General features: G+C 49.3%; 1 protein-coding gene and 1 long non-coding RNA gene across 2 annotated transcripts in view; one reads left to right on the top strand and one right to left on the bottom strand.

Annotated features, from left to right (window-relative positions):
* poln (polymerase (DNA directed) nu) overlaps window positions 1–25,563 on the top strand; it is a 459,972-nt gene that overhangs the window by 54,217 nt on the left and 380,192 nt on the right. Inside the window, exon 7 of the mRNA XM_072517547.1 lies at window positions 2,448–2,513. Coding sequence (XP_072373648.1) covers window positions 2,448–2,513 — 66 coding nt within the window. The remainder of the gene's footprint in view (window positions 1–2,447; window positions 2,514–25,563) is intronic.
* The window catches only part of LOC140429098 (uncharacterized), a 41,156-nt gene continuing 36,773 nt past the window's right edge, over window positions 21,181–25,563 (bottom strand). The window contains exon 3 of the long non-coding RNA XR_011948983.1: window positions 21,181–21,552. This is a non-coding gene — a long non-coding RNA (uncharacterized lncRNA). The remainder of the gene's footprint in view (window positions 21,553–25,563) is intronic.

Below are 25,563 nucleotides of genomic sequence, written 5' to 3'. Positions count from 1 at the left end.
GATGGGAGGACTTTCTGCTACCATCCCAGGGAAACAGGGTCTTCGCTTTTCCTGGATATTTGGTGGAGAATCTCCAGGGAGGCTTTGCTGAACCATGGGGTTGTTTCGCCTGGGACGTTCTCACTGTCTTGCAGTGGGTGAATGGCTGTCTGGTGCCCTGTCAATATGGCGCACAGGCCTTCGGCCCCATGATGCACTGGCAGGGATGCGGACTTCCTGCTCGTACCCACCACGAGATTCGGCATGCTCCTCATGGATGCATAGGTAATGAGCTGAACTGCGCAAGATGGTTTATGGTCAGCCATTCAACCTACCGCAGCGGAAATCATTCTGACTTCCGCCTCCGACCTTCGACTCCAGAGCAGAAGATTTGGGTAAATACCTCTGACAGTGCAGCACTCCCTCAGTACCGCGCTAGAATGTCAGCCAAGGCTCTGGAATGAGATACGGACCCATACCTTCCACCTTAGAAGCTGTTATGGTAGCATAGTGGGTAGCATTGTTGCTTCACAGAACCAGGGTCCCAAGTTCGATTCCCGGCTTGGGTCACTGTCTGTGTGGAGTCTTTGACAAGGTCCCTCCTGGCAGACTGGTACAAAAGGTGAAGTCACACGGGATCAGGGGTGAGCTGGCAAGGTGGATACAGAACTGGCTAGGTCATAGAAGGCAGAGAGTAGCAATGGAAGGGTGCTTTTCTAATTGGAGGGCTGTGAAATGTAACCGGTCTGATTAGTAAGTTTGCAGACGACACAAAGGCTGGTGAAATTGCGGATAGCGATGAGGACTGTCAGAGGATACAGCAGGATTTAGATTGTTTGGAGACTTGGGCGGAGAAATGGCAGATGCAGTTTAATCCAGACAAATGTGAGGTAATGCATTTTGGAAGGTCTAACGCAGGTAGGGAATATACAGTGAATGGTAGAACCCTCAAGAGTATTGAAAATCAGAAAGATCTTGGTGTACAGGTCCACAGGTCACTGAAAGGGGCAACACAGGTGGAGAAGGTAGTCAAGAAGGCATACGGTATGCTTGCCTTCATTGGCCGGGGCATTGAGTATGAGAATTGGCAAGTCATGTTGCAGCTGTATAGAACCTTAGTTAGGCCACACTTGGAGTATAGTGTTCAATTCTGGTCGCCACACTACCAGAAGGATGTGGAGGCTTTAGAGAGGGTGCAGAAGAGATTAACCAGGATTGTGCCTGGTATGGAGGGCATTAGCTATGAGGAGCGGTTGAATAAACTCGGTTTGTTCTCACTGGAACGAAGGAGGTTGAGGGGCGACCTGATAGAGGTCTACAAAATTATGAGGGGCATAGACAGAGTGGATAGTCAGAGGCTTTTCCCCGGGGTAGAGGGGTCAATTACTAGGGGGCATAGGTTTAAGGTGCGAGGGGCAAGGTTTAGAGTAGATGTACGAGGCAAGTTTTTTACGCAGAGGGTAGTGGGTGCCTGGAACTCCCTGCCGGAGGAGGTGGTGGAAGCAGGGACGATAGTGACATTTAAGGGGCATCTTGACAAATATATGAATAGGATGGGAATAGAGGGATACGGACCCAGGAAGTGTAAAAAATTGTAGTTTAGTCGGGCAGCATGGTCGGCACGGGCTTGGAGGGCCTAAGGGCCTGTTCCTGTGCTGTACTTTTCTTTGCTTTTTGTTTGTTCTCCCCGTGTCTGCGTGGGTTTCCTCCGGGTGCTCCGGTTTCCTCCCACAAGTCCCGAAAGACATGCTGTTAGGTAATTTGGACATTCTGAATCCTCCCTCTGTGTACCCGAACAAGTGCTGGAATGTGGCGACTAGGGGCTTTTCACAGTAACTTCATTGCAGTGTTAATGTTAGCCTACTCGTGACAATAAAGATTATTTAAAAAGGTTATTATTATTCGTACGCTAACTATTGAGCTCCAGCTGATACTATAGCTGCCCTTTAAAAGTAATTAATTGGGTGTAAAGCACTTTGGGATGTCCCAAGGATTTATAAACACAACTTCTTTCTTTACTAAAACCATTACAAAAGTTCAACTTCAGTTCAATGGCATATTCCAATTGCCGCTTTTGATTTAACGATTAAAGGCTGAAAACTGACAACGGGTGCACTAACGTGTGAGTTAAAAGGACAGATGAGGGTTTTGGGTGTACATTAAGTATCCATAAATTATCCCTTTGTGAGCAGTGATGAAAGATCATCAGTCTGAAATGTTAACTCTGCTTCTATTCCCACTGGAGGTACCAGATTTGCTGGGTATTCCTCACATTTTCTGTTTTTATTTCAGCTTTCCCCATCTCTTCTCTTTCCAAATGCCGAATGATCTGCTGTGCTGTCACCTTTTCTCGATTTTACTTCAGGTTTCCAGCACCTACACTTTTGTCCTCCTTTGTTTGATGATTGGTGTCTTGCTCGCTGTTAACTTCTTTTCCTGAAGACTAAATCCTTTCCTTCATTATGCAGGGTTTTGTCGCCCCTACGTGGAATCAGACCGGTACTGTCAGCGGGAGACTGTCGGCCAAGCATCCAGTAAGTGCATTCATCATGTGGCTTCCTTCCTTTCTCGCTTCGAGGTTTGTGCGGGTCATCCTCCAGCAATCGGTCTCTTCATTGCAGAGAGAATTATACCAGGGCTAAATAATTTATCATTGGCAAATGTCCTTTTAAGATAAATCAGTCTCTTGCTATTAAAGGTTTGACTAGTAACCAAGACAGGAATGATGAAATGTTTTCATTGTATAGTGTGTATCGGGGGGTGGGGGGTTGCTCGTTGTGGGAGGGGGAGGGGACACATTTAATCCATACTTTAGTTTTTTTACATGTACCTTCAATTGCAAATTGCTAGTAAATTTAAGTGGTCCAATTTCGGATTTATTTATCACTAAGGCAACACTGCTAAAGATAGCCTTCTCCCAGCCTCCAGCCCCAACAAATACTAAAATAAAAGAGCTAATAAATCTGTGTTTCTTGGTTGCACTGTTAGGCCTGAAGGCTACACATAACCCACAATGAGTGTCTCTGAAACAGAGGACCAGACGCTGACTATGAGCATAATATGGTGTTACACTTCACTCAAAGTCTGGGTGCTGTGACAACGTGCACTTTTTACATTCATGTTATAGTCTGGAGCTATGGACAGGGTCGGGAGAAGCTCCAACACTCTTTCCACTGCATGGCTGAACAGGGACCTCTCCCACTCTTGCTCCCTGCCATTGGCATGTTGTGGTGAATGTAATCACCTAAGTATGAACTGTCTGTATAGTGCTGTGACCTATGACCTGGAAATGATAATACGGTCTACTTCCAGGTACTGTACTGGAACCCCGGTGGGCTCCGCCTCTGGCTCCGCCCTCACCGGGTGATATATAGACCGGCCACCTGTGGGTGGCATTCTTTTGTACAACAGATACAGGCAGGCGGTTCCTGGATAATAAAGCCTAGTATTCACTCGTTCTCACGGTCTCACCGTAAATTGACGGTACAACACATGTATTGGAAAGATTTTCAGGTTGATACTTGATCGGTTGCACCACATTATGAGCATACCTTCTTTGGAAATCAAGTGCTGGGGTGGGACTCGAACACAGAGCTTCTGGTTCAGAGGCAGGGACGCTACCCACTGTGCCACAACAACTCCGTGGCTATATGATAAGTAGTTTTTTGATGTATCTTGAGAACAGAATATTACCCTATGCCAATCAAAATTGGAATATGTTTGGGAACTCAGAGAGGGTTTTTTTTTAATAAACAATTTTAGTGAGGCATTTTGGCATAGTAAACAGCAACAGTACAGAACAGTGTGCAAAAAACAATCAACATAGTGCAAAAACCAGCTCCCATCCCACAAGGACTCGCCTAATTAACCCCCTAATCTACTAATCTACATTGCCCTAACCCCCCCTCCCACTCCCCCCCCGATGACGATTAATTTTCCGCGAAGAAGTCGATAAATGGTTGCCACCTCCGGGCGAACCCTGACAGTGACCCTCTCAGAGCGAACTTAATTTTCTCCAGACCGATGAAGCTCGCCATGTCGGATAGCCAGGCCTCTGACTTTGGGGGCTTTGAGTCCCTCCATGCCAGCAGAATTCTTCGCTGGGCTACCAGAGAAGCAAAGGCCAGAATGTCGGCCTCTCTCTCCTCCTGGACTCCTGGACCATCCGAAACCCCAGAAATTGCCACCTCCTATCCCATCGCCACCCTTGTTTTCAGTACCCGGGACATAACGTCCACAAATCCCTGCCAGTACCCCCTGAATGTTGGACATGCCCGGAACATGTGGTCATGGTTCGCTGGTCCTCCCGCACATCTAGTCCTCCAGTCCAAAGAATTAACTCATCCGGGCCACTGTCATGTGGGCCCGGTGGACGACCTTGAATTGGATCAGGCTGTGCCGAGCGCATGTTGCGGTCGCGTTAACCCTGCTCAACGCCTCCGCCCATAAGCCTATCTCACCTCCGAGCTCCTCTTCCCACTTAAGCTTCAGCTCCTCGGTCAGCGTCTCCTCTGCCCCCATAAGTTCTTTATATATATCCGAGACTTTCCCCTCCCTGACGAATGTGATATAAAATAGTTACTTTAGAGATACTAGTTAATGTAATGTAGAAATAAGCCACTTTGATTCTGGCAGTTAGGGAGAAAGGGATTTGAGACCGCATGGAAAAAGCAGGAAGAGGTGTGTCTATGAGAGTGATGCTGCATTGATAGGGACACCCATCCACTGGACACTTCCCTGTCCTGGATCCCCCTAAGAGGCAGCCATGGGGAGGATGGAATCTGTCTACGTAGAAAGTCCCGCACCTGCAAGTACCTGAAATCATACACTCTCTCCAGCCCAAATTTCTCCTCTAGCACCCTCATGCTCGGGAAGCTCCCTTCTGAGAACAGATTCCCCCATTCTCTCCATCCCAGCCCTCCCCCATATTCGGAACCCACCGTCCATATTCCCCGGGGCAAACCGGTGATTGTCGCAAATTGGGGACCAAACCGATGCTCTCACGTCCCCCACGTGCCTTCTCCATTGGCCCCAAATCCACAAAGTCTCCACTATAGGGCTGGTGGAGTACTGTGCTGTTGGGAACGGCAGGGGCGCCGTAACCAGGGCTGCCAAACTGGTGCCCCTGCATGAAGCAGCCTCCATCCGCCCCCAAACCGACCCCGCTCCCACCATCCACTTCCTTATCATCGCTATGTTGGCCGCCCAGTAGTAATTACTAAAGTTTGGTAGCGCCAGCCCCCCTTCCCCTCGGTTCCTCTCGAGCATCACCTTCCTCACCCGCGGGGACTGTCCCGCCCACACAAATCCCATAATCATTTTATTGACCTTCTTGAAAAAGGACTGCAGAATGAAAATGGGGAGACACTGGAATACGAACAGGAATCTCGGGAGGATCGTCATTTTAACCGTCTGCACTCTCCCCGCTAGTGTCAGCGGGAGCACATCCCACCTCCGGAACTCGACCCTCATTTGCTCCACCAACCGGGATAAGTTCAACTTGTGCAGCCGACCCCAGTCTCGCGCCACCTGTATCCCTAAGTATCTGAAACTGTCCCCTACTAACCTAAACGGCAACCCCCTCAGCCAATCCTCCTGGCCCCTCGCCTGGGCTACAAACAACTCACTCTTTGCCATGTTCAGTTTATACCCCGAGAACCGGCTGAATTCCCTCAAGATTCCCATGATTTCATCCATCCCAGCCACTGGATCCGTGATGTGTAAGAGCAGGTCGTCGGCGTATAACGAGACTCTGTGTTCCACCCTCCCCCCCGTACCGGCCCCTTCCAACCCCTAAAAGCTCTCAGGGCAATTGCCAGCGGCTCTATTGCATGATCACATTTAGCAGCCATCTTAGGTTGGCCACCAGCTGCCTGCCCTTGACGAACCCGGTTTGGTCTTCCATGATAAAGTCCGGCACACAGTCCTCAATCCTAGCCGCCAAGAGCTTGGCCATAATTTTGCATCTACACTGAGCAGAGAGATCGGCCTATAGGACCCACATGTCTTTGTCCCGTTTCAGTATCAGGGAGTTGAGCTCAGAGAGGGTTGAGGTTGAATAAGCAGGTGAGGTGGGAGATGGAATCAGCACATCGCTGATAGTTTCTTGGCAGGAACCGGACAGGAAGTTACTGTGCACACAGAGGTGTAAAATCACTGGAGAAAATGCAGAGAAGATTTATAAGGATGATGCTGGAACTGAGAGGGTGCAGCTCCCAGGAAAGACTGAACAGGCCACGGCTCTTTCCTCTTAAAACAAGAAGACTGAGAGTGGGAGAAGACTTGATGTGGGTTGTAAAAATTATAAAGTCATTTTGATAGAGTGGAGAAAATGGGCGGGATTCTTCAGCTGGGTCTGCCCGGCGACCGGAAATTCCCGCCCGAGGTCAACGGACCTTGGCGATCTTGCGGCAGGCACGGCCGAAACATCCAGCCAAATGTGTTGGGAGTTATTGATAGGTGGGAGGGGAGGGGGGAGTTAACAGGACAGATCGATCTGCTATTTAAATATCTAAAGTGATCATTAGCTGCTGTTTATTTTAATCATAAAATTATCATAGAATTTACAGTGCAGAAGGAGGCCAATCGGCCCATCGAGTCTGCACCGGCCCTTGGAAAGAGCACCCCACCCCACCCAAGCCCATACCTCCACCCTATCCCTACACCTTCACCCTATCCCCGTAACCCCACCTAACCTTTTTTGGACACTAAGGCAATTTAGCATGGCCAATCCACTGAACCTGCACATCTTTGGACCGTGGGAGGAAACTGGAGCACCCGGACGAAACCCACGCACACACGGGGAGAACGTGCAGACTCCGCACAGACAGTGACCCAAGCCGGGAACCGAACCTGGGACCCTGGAGCTGTGAAGCAACTGTGCTAACCACTCTGCTACCGCGCTGCCTGTTTTAACACAGGTTTTTTTTGTACGCTATGCACATGGGATTCTCAGATTCCGCGGAACTCGCCAGACAAAATAAGGTGAAAGGGCAGCAGAAATTGATGGAATTGAGAAATTGACAAGAAAGGCTTAAAATACCGAAATCACATAGCTGCTTGCTTGCCTAAGTGAGGGTCGTTTCCCGACAGGATTTGTTTGTGCTTGTGAGATTGTGCTTTGGAGGTGATATCCAATATTTTGTGGGTCATTCCTGTTAGCTGGGAGTTGTTTGGCCTTTGATCTGCAGGCACAGCAGCAGGGAACCACTTATGCAGCTCTATCTTCGAGCTCTTCCTTCGATCTCAGATGAGAAGGAAGATCAGCAGCAGCAACTCCCAATCGCAAAGCAAAGCCTTCCCTCAGCCGTCTGCTGCTCCACAGGACAGAGGTGATGAACACAGAGCTCCAACTCACAAGAGGTGATACCCCTAACATGATACATAGGGAAAGGATAGGCTTCCTGGACATGTCTGAGAACCAATGCCTCTGGAGGCCCAAACTTGCCCGTCAGGGGGTCGTTGAGATCATGCATCCCCCTGGAATAAGATCTCATTCCGAATGGACTGGGTAGGCATGCAATGCCTATGGCGGTCGAGGTTACCACAGCACTGAATTTCTACTCCACCCATTCCTTCACCAATTTTCAGAGAGATTGAGAGAGAGATCCTAAATGAGGCAAGCGTTGGTGGCAAAAGAAGATTGTAAATGTTGTACCAAAGGGCCATGGGGCAATGGGAGGTTTTGGTTCCAATGAGGGAGGCTGCACTGCTCTAGATGAAGCTCAGAAATATGTTATACATTCAGAGCATGTATTTCAGGTCACGTTAACAATGATTATTGATTTCTACATTTTTACCATTAAAGCGTAGCTTTGTTTGAAGTTTAAACAAAAAAATTGGGATACATATATCTATATTTATATCACTCCGTTTACATGTTAATGTTATGGTATTAGGTTATTGTAAACTGAGCTACAATAAAACTCCATTAGTACTGTCCCAATTCATTTACCATTCATGTCAATTTATTGTGATTAATTTGCAATGAGACTCGGTAAAGCAATCTCCCGCCTGTAATGCACCTCATTGATCAATGCAAACTGATGCTTTCAGGTCATAAAAGAGCCTGGCTACTCGGCACTGGTTGGATCTTTTAATTGTGGCTTTTAAAAGTATTCAATGGAGTTGTTACTGATAAGTGATCTCCGGAGAGTAATCCGTTTGTAAAATGTCAGGATAGGCTCAGCGACTGAAGGATTTTTCTAACATTGCTCCACAGGGTGTGGGCATCGCTGGCTTCGCCAGCATCTTTTGCCCATCCCTTATTGCCCCCGAGAAGGTGGTGGTGAGCCGCCTTCTTGACCCACTGCAGTCCGTGGTGCTGTCAGCCGTGGCTCAGTTGGCAACACTCTTGCCTCGGAGTCACATGGTTCTGGGTTCAATAACGATTCTTTTCAGCTAGATGTTTACAATCCAGTCAAGGCAGCTATGTGTGAACTTACCACCCATTTCCCCCTTCAGCCTGTGCGGTGCGTCTGTGGGAAATCGCTGGGATTCCCTGGGTTTTCCTCCCCTTCTGCCCTGAGGTCAGTCTTCCATCTCCATGAGGCCTAAAGGCATTGAGCATTCACTAGAGTAGTGTTTTTCAAAAATGTTTTCCCGGGACCCACTTTTGCCAACTGGCCGATCTTTGGGACCCACCTCGGCCGACCTTCAGGACCCAGGATTTACCAGGTTGTTGCCTGGTATGGAGGGCATTAGCTATGAGGAGCAGTTGAATAAACTTGGTTTGTTCTGTTGCTCTCTTTTGTTGGCTCTTAATTTGGCTCTGTTTAATTATGTTTTCTCAAGAGTTGCCAGGTATCTTTCGACACCGCCACAAGGTTCAGAACCGAATACTGATCAATGACACGATACACCAGTTAGTAAGTTCAAAAGCAATGCTCATTTATTTACACACCATCAAATCTACTCATGCATAAACTCTACAAACTACCACTATTACTAAAGCCTATACTTAGCTTCGGGTGCCCACTCAGTCAGAGGAACAATGGCCGTTGCTCGGTTCTGAGGCTGCTGGATGGAGCTGTTTACAGGGTAGCAACTAGGAGCGTCTATCTCGTAGCGTGCGTTGACTTGGAACTTACTTGGTCTGCTGTAGCTGCTAGGCTGGTCTCTCTTCGCTGAAAGCCAAAGGAGGAAGATTCTCCCTTGGGTGATACCTTTTATACTGAAAAGGGCTTCGCGCTCTTTTGGGCGGGCCTTGAACTTGGCCTCAACTAATTGGATCTTTCCCAATCAGTCGTATCGACTTTCCTCCAATAGAGGGATGGTACCCTGATTGCTGGGCGTGTCCTAGGTGACTGTTGGTCTGCTTTCTCTTAGCCTCTTCTGGCGCCGGGGAGTCTGCCTTAACATTGTGTATCTAAATGTTTCCCTTTTGTCCCCGGAGATGGCTCATTAGTATGTAGATTGTTTGGTAGTTTCTGTCCTGTCTGAGAGTTTAAGGTTCTAATCAACAGACGGAGCTTGCACCTGCTTGTTTCTTAGCATTGTCCAATTTTCCCTGCAGTCTTTGCAACACTGTAACATTTTGTAACCGGGACGTGGTCATCCCAGATGGCTACAGTTCTCACTGGAATGACGGAGGTTGAGGGGCGACCTGATAGAGGTCTACAAAATTATGAGGGGCATAGACAGAGTGGATAGTCAGAGGCTTTTCCCCAGGGTAGAGGGGTCAATTACTAGGGGGCATAGGTTTAAGATGCGAGGGGCAAGGTTTAGAGGAGATGTACGAGGCAAGTTTTTTACACAGAGGGTAGTGGGTGCCTGGAACTCGCTGCCGGAGGAGGTGGTGGAAGCAGAGACGATAGTGACGTTTAAGGGGCATCTTGACAAATACATGAATAGGATGGCAATAGAGGGATACGGACCCAGGAAGTGTAGAAGATTGTAGTTTAGACGGGCAGCATGGTCGGCATGGGCTTGGCGGGCCGAAGGGCCTGTTCCTGTGCTGTACATTTCTTTGTTCTTGTTGCATGTCGGTCGACCTTCGGGACCCAGGTTGGCCGACCTTCAGGACCCATATCGGCCGACCTTTGGGCCCCACCTTGGCCGACCTTTGGGACCCAAGTCGGCTGACCTTCAAGACACGCCTTGGCCGACCTTTAGGACCCACCTCGGCCGACCTTCGGGACCCAGGTTGGCAGATCTTCAGGACCCATATCGGCCGACCTTTGGGCCCCACCTTGGCCGACCTTTGGGACCCAAGTCGGCCGACCTTCGGGACCCAGGTTGGCAGATCTTCAGGACCCATATCGGCCGACCTTTGGGCCCCACCTTGGCCGACCTTTGGGACCCAAGTCGGCCGACCTTCGGGCCCCGCCTTGGTAGACCTTTAGGACCCACCTCGGCCGACCTTCGGGACCCACGCCACGTTCGCCTACCTTTAATATGACAGGTGAGCCAGCTTGGTCCTTACGATCTCAATGCATTTGCTTTGCATCCTGTCTCTCCCAACCCTCCTCCCTCAGGCTGGGTGAGACAGGAGGAAGGAAGTGCGCCCTCGACTATGCAGGCGTAGAGTAACTGGAGCACATGGAAGAAAGACAAGTCCCTCTGTCTCTCTCTCTCACCCCCTCCCCAGCTCCAGCAAAACAGCCAGACACTTTTCAAACTGAAACTAAAAATCTGCAAAATGGCTGAACTGAGCTGAGCTCCACCCACTCGATGACATCACTGTTTTCTTAAAGGTACATTGCTTAAACATCCAGTTCTTAAAGGCACTCTCGCATGACACAGTTATAAACTCAAACCTGAGTGCTTCAAAATCTGTCTGCCCTATTTTAACTCTCTGTCACTCTACCTCTCTCTCACCTTATGGTGTTCAGCATTTTTGCCCAGATGTGGAATGGGCAGATTCACAATAGTTTATTTATGGTAAGGCTGCCGAATTAAAATGAGGACTTTTTTGTCCTGTGACACAGAAGTGCCCTTCAATGCAGTAAAAGGGAAATTAACCCATTGCCTCCAAGTGTCTGGTAATGCATCTTTATCGCGAAAATTATCTTAATCCTATGTTACTGAAACCAAAGTGACTGCAGTGTTGCTTGCTGATGTGAGTGAAAACAGAAACTGATTGATGCAAATCACAGACCTTTTGTAACAAGGCTCTGTGATGTTATGCATAAAGCAATTCTGTATGTAATATTATACATGACCTCCGACCAACAGATGGCAGTGTAGGTCTACCATGCGGCTCTGTGCCTCGAGGCAGTCGGGAGTAAGTGGTGTTGGAGGATAGACATATTTTGCAGTAGCTCTACATTAGTTAGTGTTAGTAATTTGTTATTTATTTATTCCAGTTATCTTTACCACGCAGTTGTTTCATAATAAATTATGGACAATCAGGGCAGCACGGTGGCACAGTGGTTAGCATTGCTGCCTCACGGCACTGAGGACCCGGGTTCGAATCCCGGCCCTGGGTCACTGTCCGTGTGGTGTTTGCACGTTCTCCCTGTGTCTGTGTGGGTTACGCCCCCACAACCCAAAGATGTGCAGGTTAGGTGCATTGGCCACGCTAAATTGCCCCTTAATTGGAAAAAATAATTGTGTACTTTAAATTTTTAAAAAAAAATCTACCTGCACATCTTTGGACTGTGGGAGGAAACCGGAACACCCGGAGGAAACCCACGCACACACGCTGTAAGAAGAGGATCTGTGTGTGAGAGCTTACAGAGAGTCGCCATGCGGTGTCATCTTGCAATGGGTTCATTATCGCATTCTATGTACGCTTGATTTTCCATGTTAGCTGCCTATTCTTAACAAAACCTGTCTGGTACTCTGCGACCACCTCTGACAAACAGCTCTCCAGTAGCCTGGCCAGGAATTTGGCCAGTAGTTTTGCGTCCATATTGAGCAGTAGGACCTGCATACAGTCGGGTCTTTGCCTTTCTTGGGTATCAGTGAGATTGAGGCTTGTGCTAGCGTTGGTGGCAGCGTGCCCCTTTCTGGCGAGTCTGTGAACATCTCCCGCAAGTGCTGGTGCCAGTTTTTTATAGAGGTCCGCCGGTAATCCGTCTTGCCCCGGGGCCTACCTGCCTTCCATGACTTCTCCCAGTCCTAATGGTGCTTCCAGCCCCCGTTTTCTATCCTCCCCCACAACTGGCATGTCCAGTCCGTCGAGTTTCCGTTTCGGGGGGCTCAGATGGTTTCATCCCGTGGTGGAAGGCTTTGAATGCTTTGTTGACCTTTTCCGGCTCGGCTACACGTCTGCCTTTGTTGTTCCTAATCTGTGCTATTTCCCTCATGGCTGGCCTGCTTTCTCAGCTGGTGAGCCAGCAAGGTGGCTGGGTTTATCACTGTGTCTAGTGTACTGCCTTCCTAGTGGAGTCCATTTGTAGCTTTTTCCTCTCCACAGCTCTACAGTCAGGGCCTCGGAGAATCGCTGGTCCATCTCCAGTTTGGAGTCGACCAGTTGTTGCCTAGCCGCCTTCTCCTGCCTGTCTCTACGTGCTTTGTAGGTGATAATTTCACCCCTGATCACAGCCTTCAGTGCCTCACAGAACATGGAGGGTGAGACTTCCCCATTCTGGTTAATGGTAATACACCCGTCTATGGCCTGTGATATTTTCTTGCAAAATGCCTTATGGGCAAGGAGGGCCATGACCAACTTCTAAGGGAGGGGCGTTGGGCATGGTCCATCTCCAACCTCACATCCATGTAGTGTGGAGCGTGGTCGGTGATTACGATCGCGGAGTACTCCGCTCTTACTGTCCCTGGAAGCACCACTTTCCCCACCACAAAGAAGTTGATGTGCGAGTTTACCTTGTGTACCTGGGAGAAGAAGGAGAACTCTTTCTCCCCTGGGCGTGTGAATGTTCATGGATCCACTACCCCAATCTGCTCCATAAATGCATTTAATTATTTTGCCATCTTTGAAGTCTTCCCTGATTTGGGCTGTGATCTGTCTGGCCGTGGGTCCTGTACACAGTTAAAGTCCCCCCGCCCCCCCATGATTAGTCGGTGGGTATCTTTTTTAAAATAAATTCAGGGTGTCCAATTCTTTTTTTTACAATTAAGGGGCAATTTAGTGTGGCCAATCCACCTACCCTGCCCATCTTTGGATTGTGGGGGTGAGACCCACGCAGACACGGTGAGAATGTGCAAATTCCACACGGACAGTGACCCGGGTCCGGGATTGAACTTAGATCCTCGACGCCGTGAAGCAGCAGTGCTAACCACTGAGCCACGGTGCCGCCCCAGTTGGTGGCTATCTACCAGTCGGGGATTTCCGCCATGGTTTTCTTTATAAGCTCCGTATCGTCCTAGTTGGGAACGTACACGTTGACCAGGGCCACTGGTGCCCGTCTAGGACACCGCTGACCATGACGTACCGTTCCCCCGGGTCCATAACCATCCTCGTCGCTGTGAACATCGTCCTCTTATTAAGTAGTATGGCTACTCCCAGCTCTTGTCCCGTAGCATGAATGGTACGTCTGTCCCACTCAGCCCTTTCTTATCCACAGTTGGTCCTTCTATGTCTCTTGGAGGAAGACTGTATCAGCTTTCATACTTCTCAGGTGGGCGAAGACTCTGGATCTTTTCGCTGGGCCATTAAGTCCTCTGACATTCCAGGTGATTATTCTGATGAGGGGTTTTGATCCCTCCCCCTCCTGCGGGATCAACCACCCACTTACCCTGTGGATGCGCCACTGCACACCAGGGTTTCCATTTGTTAGGTGGGCAGCACGGTAGCATTGTGGATAGCACAATTGCTTCACAGCTCCAGGGTCCCAGGTTCGATTCCAGCTTGGGTCACAGTCTGTGCGGAGTCTGCACATCCTCCCCGTGTGTGCATGGGTTTCCTCCGGGTGCTCCGGTTTCCTCCCACAGTCCAAAGATGTGCAGGTTAGGTGGATTGGCTGTGCTAAATTGCCCTTAGTGTCCAAAATTGCCCTTAGTGTTGGGTGGGGTTACTGGGTTATGGGGATAGGGTGGAGGTGTTGACCTTGGGTAGGGTGCTCTTTCCAAGAGCCGGTGCAGACTTGATGGGCCGAATGGCCTCCTTCTGCACTGTAAATTCTATGATAATCCAAAATGGCCACGGTCACCGTACTCACCATGAGGCCAGGCCCCTGCGCTCCACGGCTTCCCTTTGTCCAGGGCCACTCAACATGGCTGCCAACTATGCATTTGGCACGGGGGTGAGCCCCTGACCTCCGGGGTTTCCCTTTGTTTGGGGACTCTCCAAAGTGCCTGTCTGCGGTGCCATTTTGCTCCTTGTTGCCATGTGTGGCCTGTTGTAGCCAGCCTCGAGCCCTTCCGCCCTTGTCCCTCTGGTCCGTTTATGGTTTTACTTCTACTCCTGTCTCCTCCCCCTTTCCTATTGTTGTGTCCCCCCCCCCCCGGTGGTGTGCACACCCTCTGTCGCCAGACGCTCTCTCCTCGGTGGGAAATGCACCACGGCCCCCCCCACTCGTACCTCCTGCCGTTAGCTCTCCCGCTAATGTGGTGGTTTTAAGCCTACCCTTTGCCCGCTACATAGCTTCCCCCTCTTCTTCCTTCTCACCCTCTCCTGAGCTCCGCTACCCTCGGCCCTGCCTTGCTACATTCTGGCTCCCAGGTTCAGAGTGAGGCGATACAGTCCCACGCAAAGTGTCTCTTAGACCATTTTAGTCCCTCCGGGTGATCTTTTAACTGCTGTCTTTGTTGCAGTCTTCCCAGCCTGTTCCCTGGCCAAAGTTGTCCGGATCCGCAGGGTCCGTGAAGTAATGCTCACTGCCCTGGAATGTGACCCATAGTTTGGCCGGGTACAGCATCCCAAATTTCTCCTTGCTTTTGTACAGGGCCGCCTTAGCTCTGCTGAACTCCGCCTGGCACTTGACCAAGTCTGCCCCAAAATGTTGGTATATCCTGATCTGGTGTCCTTCCCAGTTACAGAGCCTTGGCCCAGCACAGGATTCTATCCCAGTCCTGGTACTAGTGCAGTTTTGCAATTATCGTTCTCGGCTGCTCTCCGGCCTTGGGTTTCTGCCGTATCGAATCTATCTCTGACAGGCTGGGGAAGCTGCCCCTTCCCACCAGGTTTCGCAGTATTAGGGCCACATAGTCCGTGGGGGCCCTGCCTTCGGTTCCCGAAGGCCCACTATCCTTTGGTTTTGGTGTCGTGACCGGTTTTCCTGGTCCTCTATTTTCCCCTTTAGACTTCCCTGCCTTGCCACCAACCTCCCTAACTCCATCTCTAGGATGACAATCCGGTCACTCAGGTCTGTTGGAGCTCTTTCCAATTCCTTGATGGTGTTCTCCTGGGCCTCCAGTTGTTTCCCTGCCTTGTCCAGGGCCACCTGCATGGTGGCCAGGGCCTCCGTGTTCACCACCCTGACCACAGCTTTAATGTCAGTCTTTATCCGTTCCATGAGCTCCCTTAGATCCCTGGTGTGGAACGTCCTCCATCCACCCCCCGGCGAGCGGGAGCCCTGTGTGTAGCTTGTTGGTCCCTCTCGTTCTGGTATGGTCGGCATTTCTTCGCCTTGTGCATCTGCCGTCTTGTTCGCCCTCTTCTCTTGACTTCTGCTGCTCTTTGCCTTTTTACAGCCTCGACATCGTCCCTTGTGGTGCTGTTGGATAGGGCGAAGGGCTGCCTTTTTTCCTGTTCTAATGGGCTATTTTGGGTAAAAGAGCCTAATTTTGAGTTCTTAGGAGGAGAGCCACCTTTTGTGCGTCCACTCAGCACATCCCCATCACCAAAAGTCCTCAAGACCTCACTACTAGATGTGCAGGTTGGGTGGATTGGCCATGCTAAATTGCCCTTAGTGTCCACAAAGGTCAGGTGGGGTTACTAGGTTATGGGGATAGGGTGGAGGTGTGGGCTTAGGTGGGATGATCTTACCAAGGGCCGGTGCAGACTCGATGGGCCGAATGGCCTCCTTCTGCACTGTAAATTCTGTACTCCTGTACTCAAATACCCTCGCGATAAAGGCTAACAGACCATTTACCTTCCTAATAGCTTGCTGCACCTGCATGTTAGCTTCCAGTGACTTATGGACAAGGGAAACCCAGATCTCTTTGTACATCTACACTTTCCAATGTCTTAACATTTAGGAAATACTCTGTAAATCTGTTCCTTCTACCAAAGTGGATTACCTCACATTTTTCCACATTCTATTCCATCCGCCATGTTCTTGCCCACTCACTAAGTTTATCCAAATGCTCCTGTAGCCGCTTTACAACATCCTCACAACACACATTTCCCACCTAGCTTTGTATCTGTCGTGTTAGGTACACTGGTCTAACACTGGCTGCAACTGGATGCAGCTTAGATCAGAAAGATACTCCAGACCTTGAAGTGAGTTCAATCAGGGTTATTGAACGAATAGCACAGTTAGCACAGTTCTCTGTGAGTTTGACTCTCTGCTAACGTAAGTGGGGTTACTCTGTCTGACTGAACCAGACTAGCTCTTAGCCACGTGGTGGGTGGGTGAGATTGTAACAACACCCTTGACTGACTCTCTAGATGTTCATCAGTGGTAAGAGGCGGAGTGTGAGTGCCTCGTGTCTTTTATAGTCAGATCCCACCCCTAAGTGTCCTGCCTGCTTATTGGTCATGTCCTGTTCTCTGTGTCCATTAGCTGCTTGTCTGTATATCATTATGTGTGTGTCTGCATATCATGACAGTATCGTCCACCAACATGGAAATATTACATTTGGTCCCCACATCCAAATCATTGATGTATATTGTGACCAGCTGGGGCCTAAGCAGTGATCCTTGCGATACCCCACTAGTCAGCCTGCCAATGCGAGAATGACCAGGTTACTCTTACTCTCCTAAGCCCAAGATCAGTCCTGATCATATTGAATGGCATGCTCAGAAGGCCATATAATCTACTCCCGCTTTTATTTCCTGTATTAGTATCCAATTGCTGTTCCTCTATTCTTAATGTTGCCCAGGCTTCTGCACTATATGATTTAAATGATGGCCTTAATGCTATCATATCCTTTCAAATGTTTCTGTGATTTGTTTCCTAGGTTTGGACAGCATGGTAGCACAAGTGGATAGCACTGTGGCTTCACAGTGCCAGGGTCCCAGGTTCAATTCCCCGCTGGGTCACTGTCTGTGCGGAGTCTGCATGTTCTCCCCGTGTCTGCGTGGGTTTCCTCCGGGTGCTCCGGTTTCCTCCCACAGTCCAAAGACGTGCAGGATAGGTGGATTGGCCATGATAAATTGCCCTTAGTGATCAAAAAAAGTTTAGGAGGGGTTATTGGCTTACGGGGATAGGGTGGAAGTGAGGGCTTAAGTGTGTCGGTGCAGACTCAATGGGCCAAATGGCCTCCTTCTGCACTGTATGGTCTATATTCTATGTTACTTGCAGCAGTGCACTGGTGATTAATCTTTAATTACTGGAAACTCTAGGTCTTCTAGAGCAAGCCTAGTAGGCTGATAGTACTTGTTTGTTAGGTGAATTGGACATTCTGAATTCTCCCTCTGTGTACCCGAACAGGCGCCGGAGTGTGGCGACCAGGGGCTTTTCACAGTAACTTCATTACAGTGTTAATGTAAGCCATTAAAGTTGTGACACCAATAAAGATTATTATTTTACTTGAAAAAGTAGAATTGTTTTCCATTTCCCCAAAACTGACTTTCTCCACCTTGACAAACACAATAACACCCACACTGCTGTTTCAGCAAGCATAGATTAAACAAACTTATTTGCTTATTGCTTTAATATTCTTGAAGCATTTGACAGAGTTCAGGCAATAGAAATCTGTAATTTGGTGACTCATCCTAGAGTGATGTTGAATTGTATTTTAACAAAACGCTTCAGGGAAATAACATACCCTTCATAATCAGTCATTTCATATCTGTTTACTGAGAGTAACAAACGATTTGTTGGAACAGACACTGAGGAGTTCAACACGATACAGAATAAAGCTGAAGCCCAAATTCACACTCCAACTTAATCAGAAATAGATGTAGCCAGTAATTGTAAATAAAATGGAATTGAGTCTCTATACTTTAGCCTCTGCTATGTCGCAACCAGACACTGGGGTCGGAAATCTTCTGAGATTTCCGGGAAAATGTCACGTTAATTCATGTTAATTCTGAATATTTTCTGACTGTCCTTTGTTCCTAGCCTGGGTAGCACACTCTTCCTCCTTCTCAACACAGGCTTTTGTATGTTTTCAGCAGATGCATCTGTACTATCCTCACAATCAACACTGCCCTGGCTAGTTCTTGACAAGGTTAGATTTTATTATGCGGCCAACATGGGTGGATAGCACAGAAATTCCGATTCAGCCCATCGACTCTTGGAATGAGGTTTTGAGCTTTGCAAGTAGCCCCACTCCCTTGCTCTTTCCCTGTAACCTTGCAAATTCTCCCTTTCCAAATATTTGCCGTATTTCCTTTTCAGAGTTACTATTCAATTTGCTTGCACCGCCTTTCAAGCAGCGCATTCCAGGTTATAATTTGCTGTGTAAAAACAAATGTCTAATTTAATCTCCGGCTCTTTCGCCAATTGCCCTAAATCAACCTCCTCGACATGTCTCATATAATGTTGGGGTTTTACCATGTATCCAACAACGACAAACTAATTTCTTACAATGTACCACATGACCAATGCTGTCCAACTTGCTAAGTGTCAGTGAATTAAATTTAGGCTCGTAGATAGTAGCAAAATGATCTTCAAAGCAATGAGTGGTCCTGGTGATGTACGCTCGACGACCCTTGGCAGTCGTAATGGTTGTTGTAAAGAAACAAAGCATGGATCCAGCCATTACCACTCCCGGTGCCTTTTGTTCCATCAAATCTTTGTTATTTAATCTCTCCTGACCTCTAACCTATCCCAGACCTTCTCTTTTATTGTACCTCCCCCTTTCAAAAAATAAAACCCATCACATTTCTACATTCCTTCTGTTCCCAGGAGTGATATTCTTCTGAAATCGTCCGGATCTTCATGCCGGCTGGATCTTTTGGTCCCACATGGAAGCTCGTTAAATATATTTAAATTTATTTAACTCTGTTACGTCACCAGCGAAGGGGGGTAAAAATTGGAAAATGAGATCTCACCGGCAAGAATCTCTTTTCCTAATTCTCACAAGGTTTTGCATCCACTTTGTCGTTTGCACCCATGGCACACCCGGGCGCAAAATCGTCCCCATAGCCTTGAACGCACTCCTCTCCCTGAAGCTGAATGTAAAATTCAATCATATTATGGTCACTAGGAGTGCTTTCACTATGAGGTCATTAATTAATCCTACTGTGTTGCACAATACCAGGTCTAGTATAGCCAGCTCTCTGGTTGGCTGTTGAAAATGCTGTTCTAAGGAACTGCCTTGGAAACATTCTGCAAACTCCTCATTTAACATAAGAACATAAGAACTAGGAGCAGGAGTCGGCCATCTGTCCCCTCGAGCCTGCTCCGCCATTCAATGAAATCATGGCTGATCTTTTGTGGACTCAGCTCCACTTTCCGGCCCGAGCACCATAACCCTTAATCCCTTTATTCTTCAAAAAACTATCTATCTTTATCTTAAAAACATTTAATGAAGGAGCCTCAACTGCTTCACTGGACAAGGAATTCCATAGATTCACAACCCTTTGGGTGAAGAAGTTCCTCCTAAACTCAGTCCTAAATCTACTTCCCCTTATTTTGAGGCTTTGCCCCCTAGTTCTGCTTTCACCCGCCAGTGGAAACAACCTGCCCGCATCTTTATGATAAAATCATAATTTTATATGTTTCTATAAGATCCCCCCTCATCCTTCTAAATTCCAATGAGTACAGTCCCGGTCTACTCAACCTCTCCTCATAATCCAACCCCTTCAGCTCTGGGATTAACCTAGTGAATCTCTGCACACCCTCCAGCACCAGTACGTCCTTTCTCAGGTAAGGAGACCAAAACTGAACACAATACTCCAGGTGTGGCCTCACCAACACCTTATACAATTGCAGTATAACCTCCCTAGTCTTAAACTCCATCCCTCTAGCAATGAAGGACAAAATTCCATTCACCTTCTTAATCACCTGTTGCACCTGTAAACCAACTTTTTACGCCTCATGAACTAGCACACCCGGGTCTCTCTGGTCGACTTTTGCCCTTCTGACTTTTCCAGTTTATATGTAGATTGATATCTCCGATGATCATCACCATACCTTTTTGTCACCTCCAATTATTTCTTCCTTTATGCTCTACCCTACTAGAGCATGTGGTTATTATTATATGTCTATGACTCCCAGGTCCTTTTGTCCATCTGCACTTTCTAATCTCTTACCATTTAAAAAATATCTCTGCGCATCTATTCTTTCAGCCAAAGTGAATAACCTCACATTTTTTCACATTATATTCCATTTGCCATGTTCTTGCCCACTCACTAAGTCTGTCCAAACCCTCTTGAAGCCGCTTTGCACCTTCCTCACACCAAACATTCCCACTCAGCTTTGTGTCATCTGAGAACTTGAAATATTGGCCGGAATTCTCCGACCGTTCACTGGCGGCGAGATTCTCTGATCCCGCCGGCAACGCACCCCCACCTGCAGGTTTTAGGTGGCGTGGGGTGGCTTCAATGGATTGGATTAGATTGGATTTGGATTTATTGTCACATGTACCGAGGTACAGTGAAAAGTATTGTTCTGCATACAGTCCAGACAGATCATTCCATACATGAAAACAAAACATAGGGCATACATAAATACGCAATCTAAACACATAGACACAGGAATCGGGTGAAGCATACGGAGTGTAGTACTACTCAGTAGCCCATAAGAGGGTCGTTTAGGAGTCTGGTAACAGTGGGGAAGAAGCCAATTTCCATGGACAGCAGTGGGAGCAAAGAATCCGGCCGCCAGCAAACGGCGCGCCACCTCCCGCTACCGAGAAACACGCGAGGGAGGCCGGAGAGTCCAGCCCATTATGTTTGGGCCCACATCCAAATCATTGATATATATTGTGAATAACTGGGACCTGAGTACTGACCCCTGCAGTACCCCACTAGTCATAACCTGCCAACGTGAGAGTGCTTCTTTATTTCTACTCCCTGTTTTCTGCCTGTTAACCAATCCTTAACCCATGCCAGTCTAATTCCTCCTATCCCATGTGCTTTAATTTAACCTAAACCAACCTTCAGGTGGGACTTCATGTAAGCCTTCTGAAAATCCAAGTATGCTACATCCACCAACTCCTCTTTATCTTTTTTTTATAAATGATATTTATTGGGTTTTTGAATAAAGTATATTTACTGTTATGTACACAAAATAGAATACACATATATATGTATATATATATACATAGAAGAGAAGGGAACATGCACAAAAAACAAAACAAACAACAACAACAAAAAAGTTAGAATAAAATAACTGGTAGGGTATTATGTGCTAGCTCAACAACAGCAGCAGTATTGTTGTTAGCACATAAGTAGGCATCTGTTTGTGGGGGGGGGGGGGTGAACTGGGGGGTGGGGACATATACATTTGGGCGCCGGGGAAACAATTACAGATCAATTACAGAGGGCAATACGCGAATGGATCTGGTGTTAGTGTTGTCGCTTGCTTCTCCCGGGCGGTTTTTGCTGCCGTTGTCGTCTCGCGACCACCTCCGCTTCAGCCGTTCGTCCCGGACTTTCCTTGTTCTCTGCTCCTGTAGATGACAAGTTTGTTATTGTTTCCCGTGTCCTCCTTCCGGCTGTCATTCCCGCCCTCCCCACCTCACTGGTTCCCCTGTAATGTTCCCTGTCTCCCCCCCCCCCCCACACACACACACACACACAAATAGGTCCCAGAACAATTGGGTGAATGGCTCCCACGTTCTGTAGAAGCCGTCGTCTGACCCTCGGATGGCGAATTTGATTTTTTCCATTTGGAGAGATTCTGAGAGGTCGGACAGCCAATCTGCAGCTTTAGGTGATGCTGCTGACCGCCAGCCGAACAGGATTCTACAGCGGGCGATCAGGGAGGCAAAGGCAAGGGCGTCTGCCCTCCTCCCCAGGAATAGATCTGGCTGGTCTGATGCCCCGAACACCGCCACTTTCGGGCATTGCTCCATCCTCATCCCCATCACTTTGGACATTGCCTCGAAGAAGGCTGTCCAGTACCCCGCAAGTCTGGGGCAGGACCAGAACATGTGGGCGTGGTTGGCTGGGCCTCCTTGGCACCGCTCACATCTGTCCTCCACCTCCGGGAAGAACCTACTCATACGAGTTTTTGTTCAGTGGGCTCTATGTACCACTTTTAGTTGCACCAGGCTGAGCCTTGTGCACGTGGAGGTGGAGTTGACCCTATGCAGTGCTTCGCTCCCAAGTCCCCACCCTATTTCAATCCAAGGTCCTCCTCCCATTTCTTTCTTGTTGCATCCAGTACGGTGTCGGCCCTTTCTACCAGTCGGTCACACATGTCGTTACAGTTCCCTTTATCTAGGATGCTTCTGTCCAGTAACTCTTCCAGCAATGTCTGTCGTGGCGGTTGTGGGTACGTCCTTGTCTCCTTTTGTAGGAAGTTTATGAGTTGCAGGTACCTTAACTCGTTCCCCCTGGCTAGCTGGAATTACTCTGCCAGTTCGCCCATTGTTGCGACCCTGCCGTCCGTGTATAGGTCCCTGACTGTTAGTGTCCCTTTACCCTGTCCCCACTTTTTAAAGGTGGCGTCAGTCAGTGCTGGTGCGAACCTATGGTTGTTGCAGATGGGAGCTTTGTCCGACATTTTGGTCAGGCCAAATTGCTGCCGTAGTTGGTTCCAGGACTGGACCCCCCCTCCCCCCCCCCCCCAGTTGGTTCCAGGGCTGGACGCCATGATTAGTTTGTCTAGTGCTTTGAAAAAGGCCTTGGGGATGTAGATCGGGATGGATCTAAGTAGGAAGAGGTACCTGGGCAGCACGTTCATTTTGATCGTCCGGACTCTCCCCGCGAGGGAGAGTGGGAGTGTGTTCCATCTTTGCAGGTCCTTTTTTACTTCCTCTGTCAGACTGGTGAGGTTCCATTTGTGGATCCCTTTCCAGTCATGGGCTATCTGGATCCCCAGGTAGCGGAATTTGTGTTGGGCTTGTTTAAACGGCAGTCCCGTTAGTGCTGCCCCCCTCCTTGTGGGTGTACCGGGAAGATCTCGCTTTTGCTCATGTTGAGTTTGTAGCCAGAGAAGGCGCCAAGCTCTTTCAGGAGCGTGATGATTCCATCCATGCTGCTTTGTGGGTCCGAAATGTAGAGGAGCAGGTCATCTGCATAGAGTGAGACTCTGTGCTCTCTGCCGCCCCTTTGGATCCCCCTCCAGCTTTTTGCTGCTCTGAGAGCAATTGCTAATGGTTCGATCGCTAGCGCGAACAGCAGCGGGGACAGTGGGCATCCTTGTCTGGTGCCCCTGTGCAGCTGGAAGTATCGGGAGTTGGTGTTGTTGGTCCATACGCTCGCCATGGGAGCTTTGTATCAGAGTTTTACCCAGGAGATGAACCCTGTTCCAAGCCCGAACCGCTCCAGTACCTCTGTGAGGTATTTCCATTCGACCATGACGAAGGCCTTTTCTGCATCCAGGGAGACGATCACCTCTGGTGTTCTCTCTCCTGATGGGGCATTATCACGTTTAGCAGATGCCTGATGTTTGAGGTTAGCTGCCTACCTTTGACAAAACCCGTCTGGTCCTCTGCGACCACTTCTGGTACGCAGTCTTCTAACCTTTTGGCGAGGATTTTGGCCAGTATTTTGGCATCTGCGTTCAGCAGTGAGATGGGTCTGCATGACCCACATTCCGTTGGGTCTTTGTCTTTCTTAGGTATCAGCGGGATTGAGGCCTGTGCTAGCGTGGGTGGCAGTGTGTCCTTAGCCAGTGAGTCTGTGAACATCTCCTGCAGGTGCGGAGCCAGTGCTATCACAAATTATTTGTAGAAGTGCGCCGGGAATCCGTCTGGTCCCGGCGCCTTCCCCGCCTCATGGAGCTAATGCTGTCCATGATCTCTCCCAGTGCTAGTGGTGCTTCCAGGCCCCATTTTCTGCCCTCCCCCACAACTGGAATGTCCAGTCCATCAAGGAACCGTTTCATCCCAGATTTTCCCATTGGGGGCTCTGGTGTGTACAGACCTTGGTAGAAGGCCTTGAAGGTTTTGTTAATCTTTTCCGTTCCTGTTTCTAATGTGCCTCTGTGTGGTAGTCACCACTAGCATCTCCTGGCCACGAGACAGCAACTCCCCCGGGGAGACTCTGGACGATTTTTTGCGTGCCCTGCAGATCTTAGGTAGGAACTGTGACTGCCAGGCAGTTTCGGCAGTCCAGCACACCGAACTTTTAATTAGAGACGCTTACGTCACGGGCATGAATTCTGCGTACGTCCGTCAGCGGCTACTGGAAGGGGGTACGCTCGATCTTGCGGGGACTAGGCAGCTCGCTAATTCGTTAGAAGTGGCCTCCCGATACGTTCAGTCCTACGCCCCCGACCCTGCAAGACCTGCAACGGGTGTGGGAAGAAAGGACACTTTGTTTCTGTTTGCCAGGCCCGGTCGGTCGCCACTGTTTCCAGGCCCGGCGTGTCTACACTCCCCACGTGCGATCCAGGGGCGCCGCCATTTTCCCCTTCGCAAGCCACGTGCAGCCCGTGGGTGCCGCCAATTTCCTCACCGCAAGCCATGTGCGGCCCATGGGCGCCGCCATCTTTGATGCCGCCCGCCATGTGCGCCCCGTGGGCGCCGCCATCTTCGCCGCCATTTTGGACTGCGCCTCAGGACCCCTGCTCGTCTGGCCGTTCATCGCCTACTGCTACCTCCACCACCGCTGACCAGCCCGGGACCTCCCAACATCTTCCGCAGCTCGCCTCTATCACCTTGGATCAGTCCCGGCCCCGCAACCCCGCGACGGCGACGACGATGGTGAAGATCAATGGACACGAGACGACCTGCCTCTTTGACTCCGGGAGCACAGAGAGCTTCATCCATCCCACTACGGTAAGGCGCTGCTCCCTCCCGGTACACCCCGTCACCCAGAAAATCTCCCTGGCCTCCATATCCCATTCCATTGAAATCCAGGGGTACTGTATCACGACCCTCACCGTCCAAGGCGTAGAGTTCAGCAACTTCCGGTTCTACGTCCTCCCCCACCTCTGCGCTGCCCTGTTACTCGGCCTGGATTTTCAATGCCACCTCCAAAGCCTTATTTTAAAATTGAGCGGACCCCTACCCCCCTCACCGTCTGCGGCCTCATGACCCTTAAGGTCGATCCACCCTCCCTGTTTGCGAACCTCACCCCGGACTGCAAACCTGTCACCACTAGGAGCCAGACGGTACAGTGCCCAGGACAGGACCTTCATCAGGTCGGAGGCCCAACAGCTTCTGCGGGAGGGGATTATTGAGGCCAGCAACAGCCCCTGGAGAGCTCAAGTGGTGGTAGTGAAGACTGGGAGAAGCACAGGATGGTCATTGACTACAATCAGACCATCAACCGGTACACACAGCTCGATGCGTACCCCCTCCCACGCATATCTGACATGGTCAATCAGATTGCGCAGTATCGAGTCTTTTCCACAGTGGACTTGAAGTCCACCTATCACCAGTTCCCCATCCGCCTGGAGGACCGGCAATACACTGCGTTCAAAGCAGATGGCCACCTCTATCACTTCCTTAAGGTTCCTTTCGGCGTCACTGATGGGGGTCTCGGTCTTCCAGAGAGAGATGGACCGA

This window comes from Scyliorhinus torazame, chromosome 9 (assembly GCF_047496885.1).
Source record: "Scyliorhinus torazame isolate Kashiwa2021f chromosome 9, sScyTor2.1, whole genome shotgun sequence".
NCBI lineage: Eukaryota > Metazoa > Chordata > Chondrichthyes > Carcharhiniformes > Scyliorhinidae > Scyliorhinus > Scyliorhinus torazame.
This window is presented reverse-complemented; position numbering and strand designations above follow the sequence as displayed.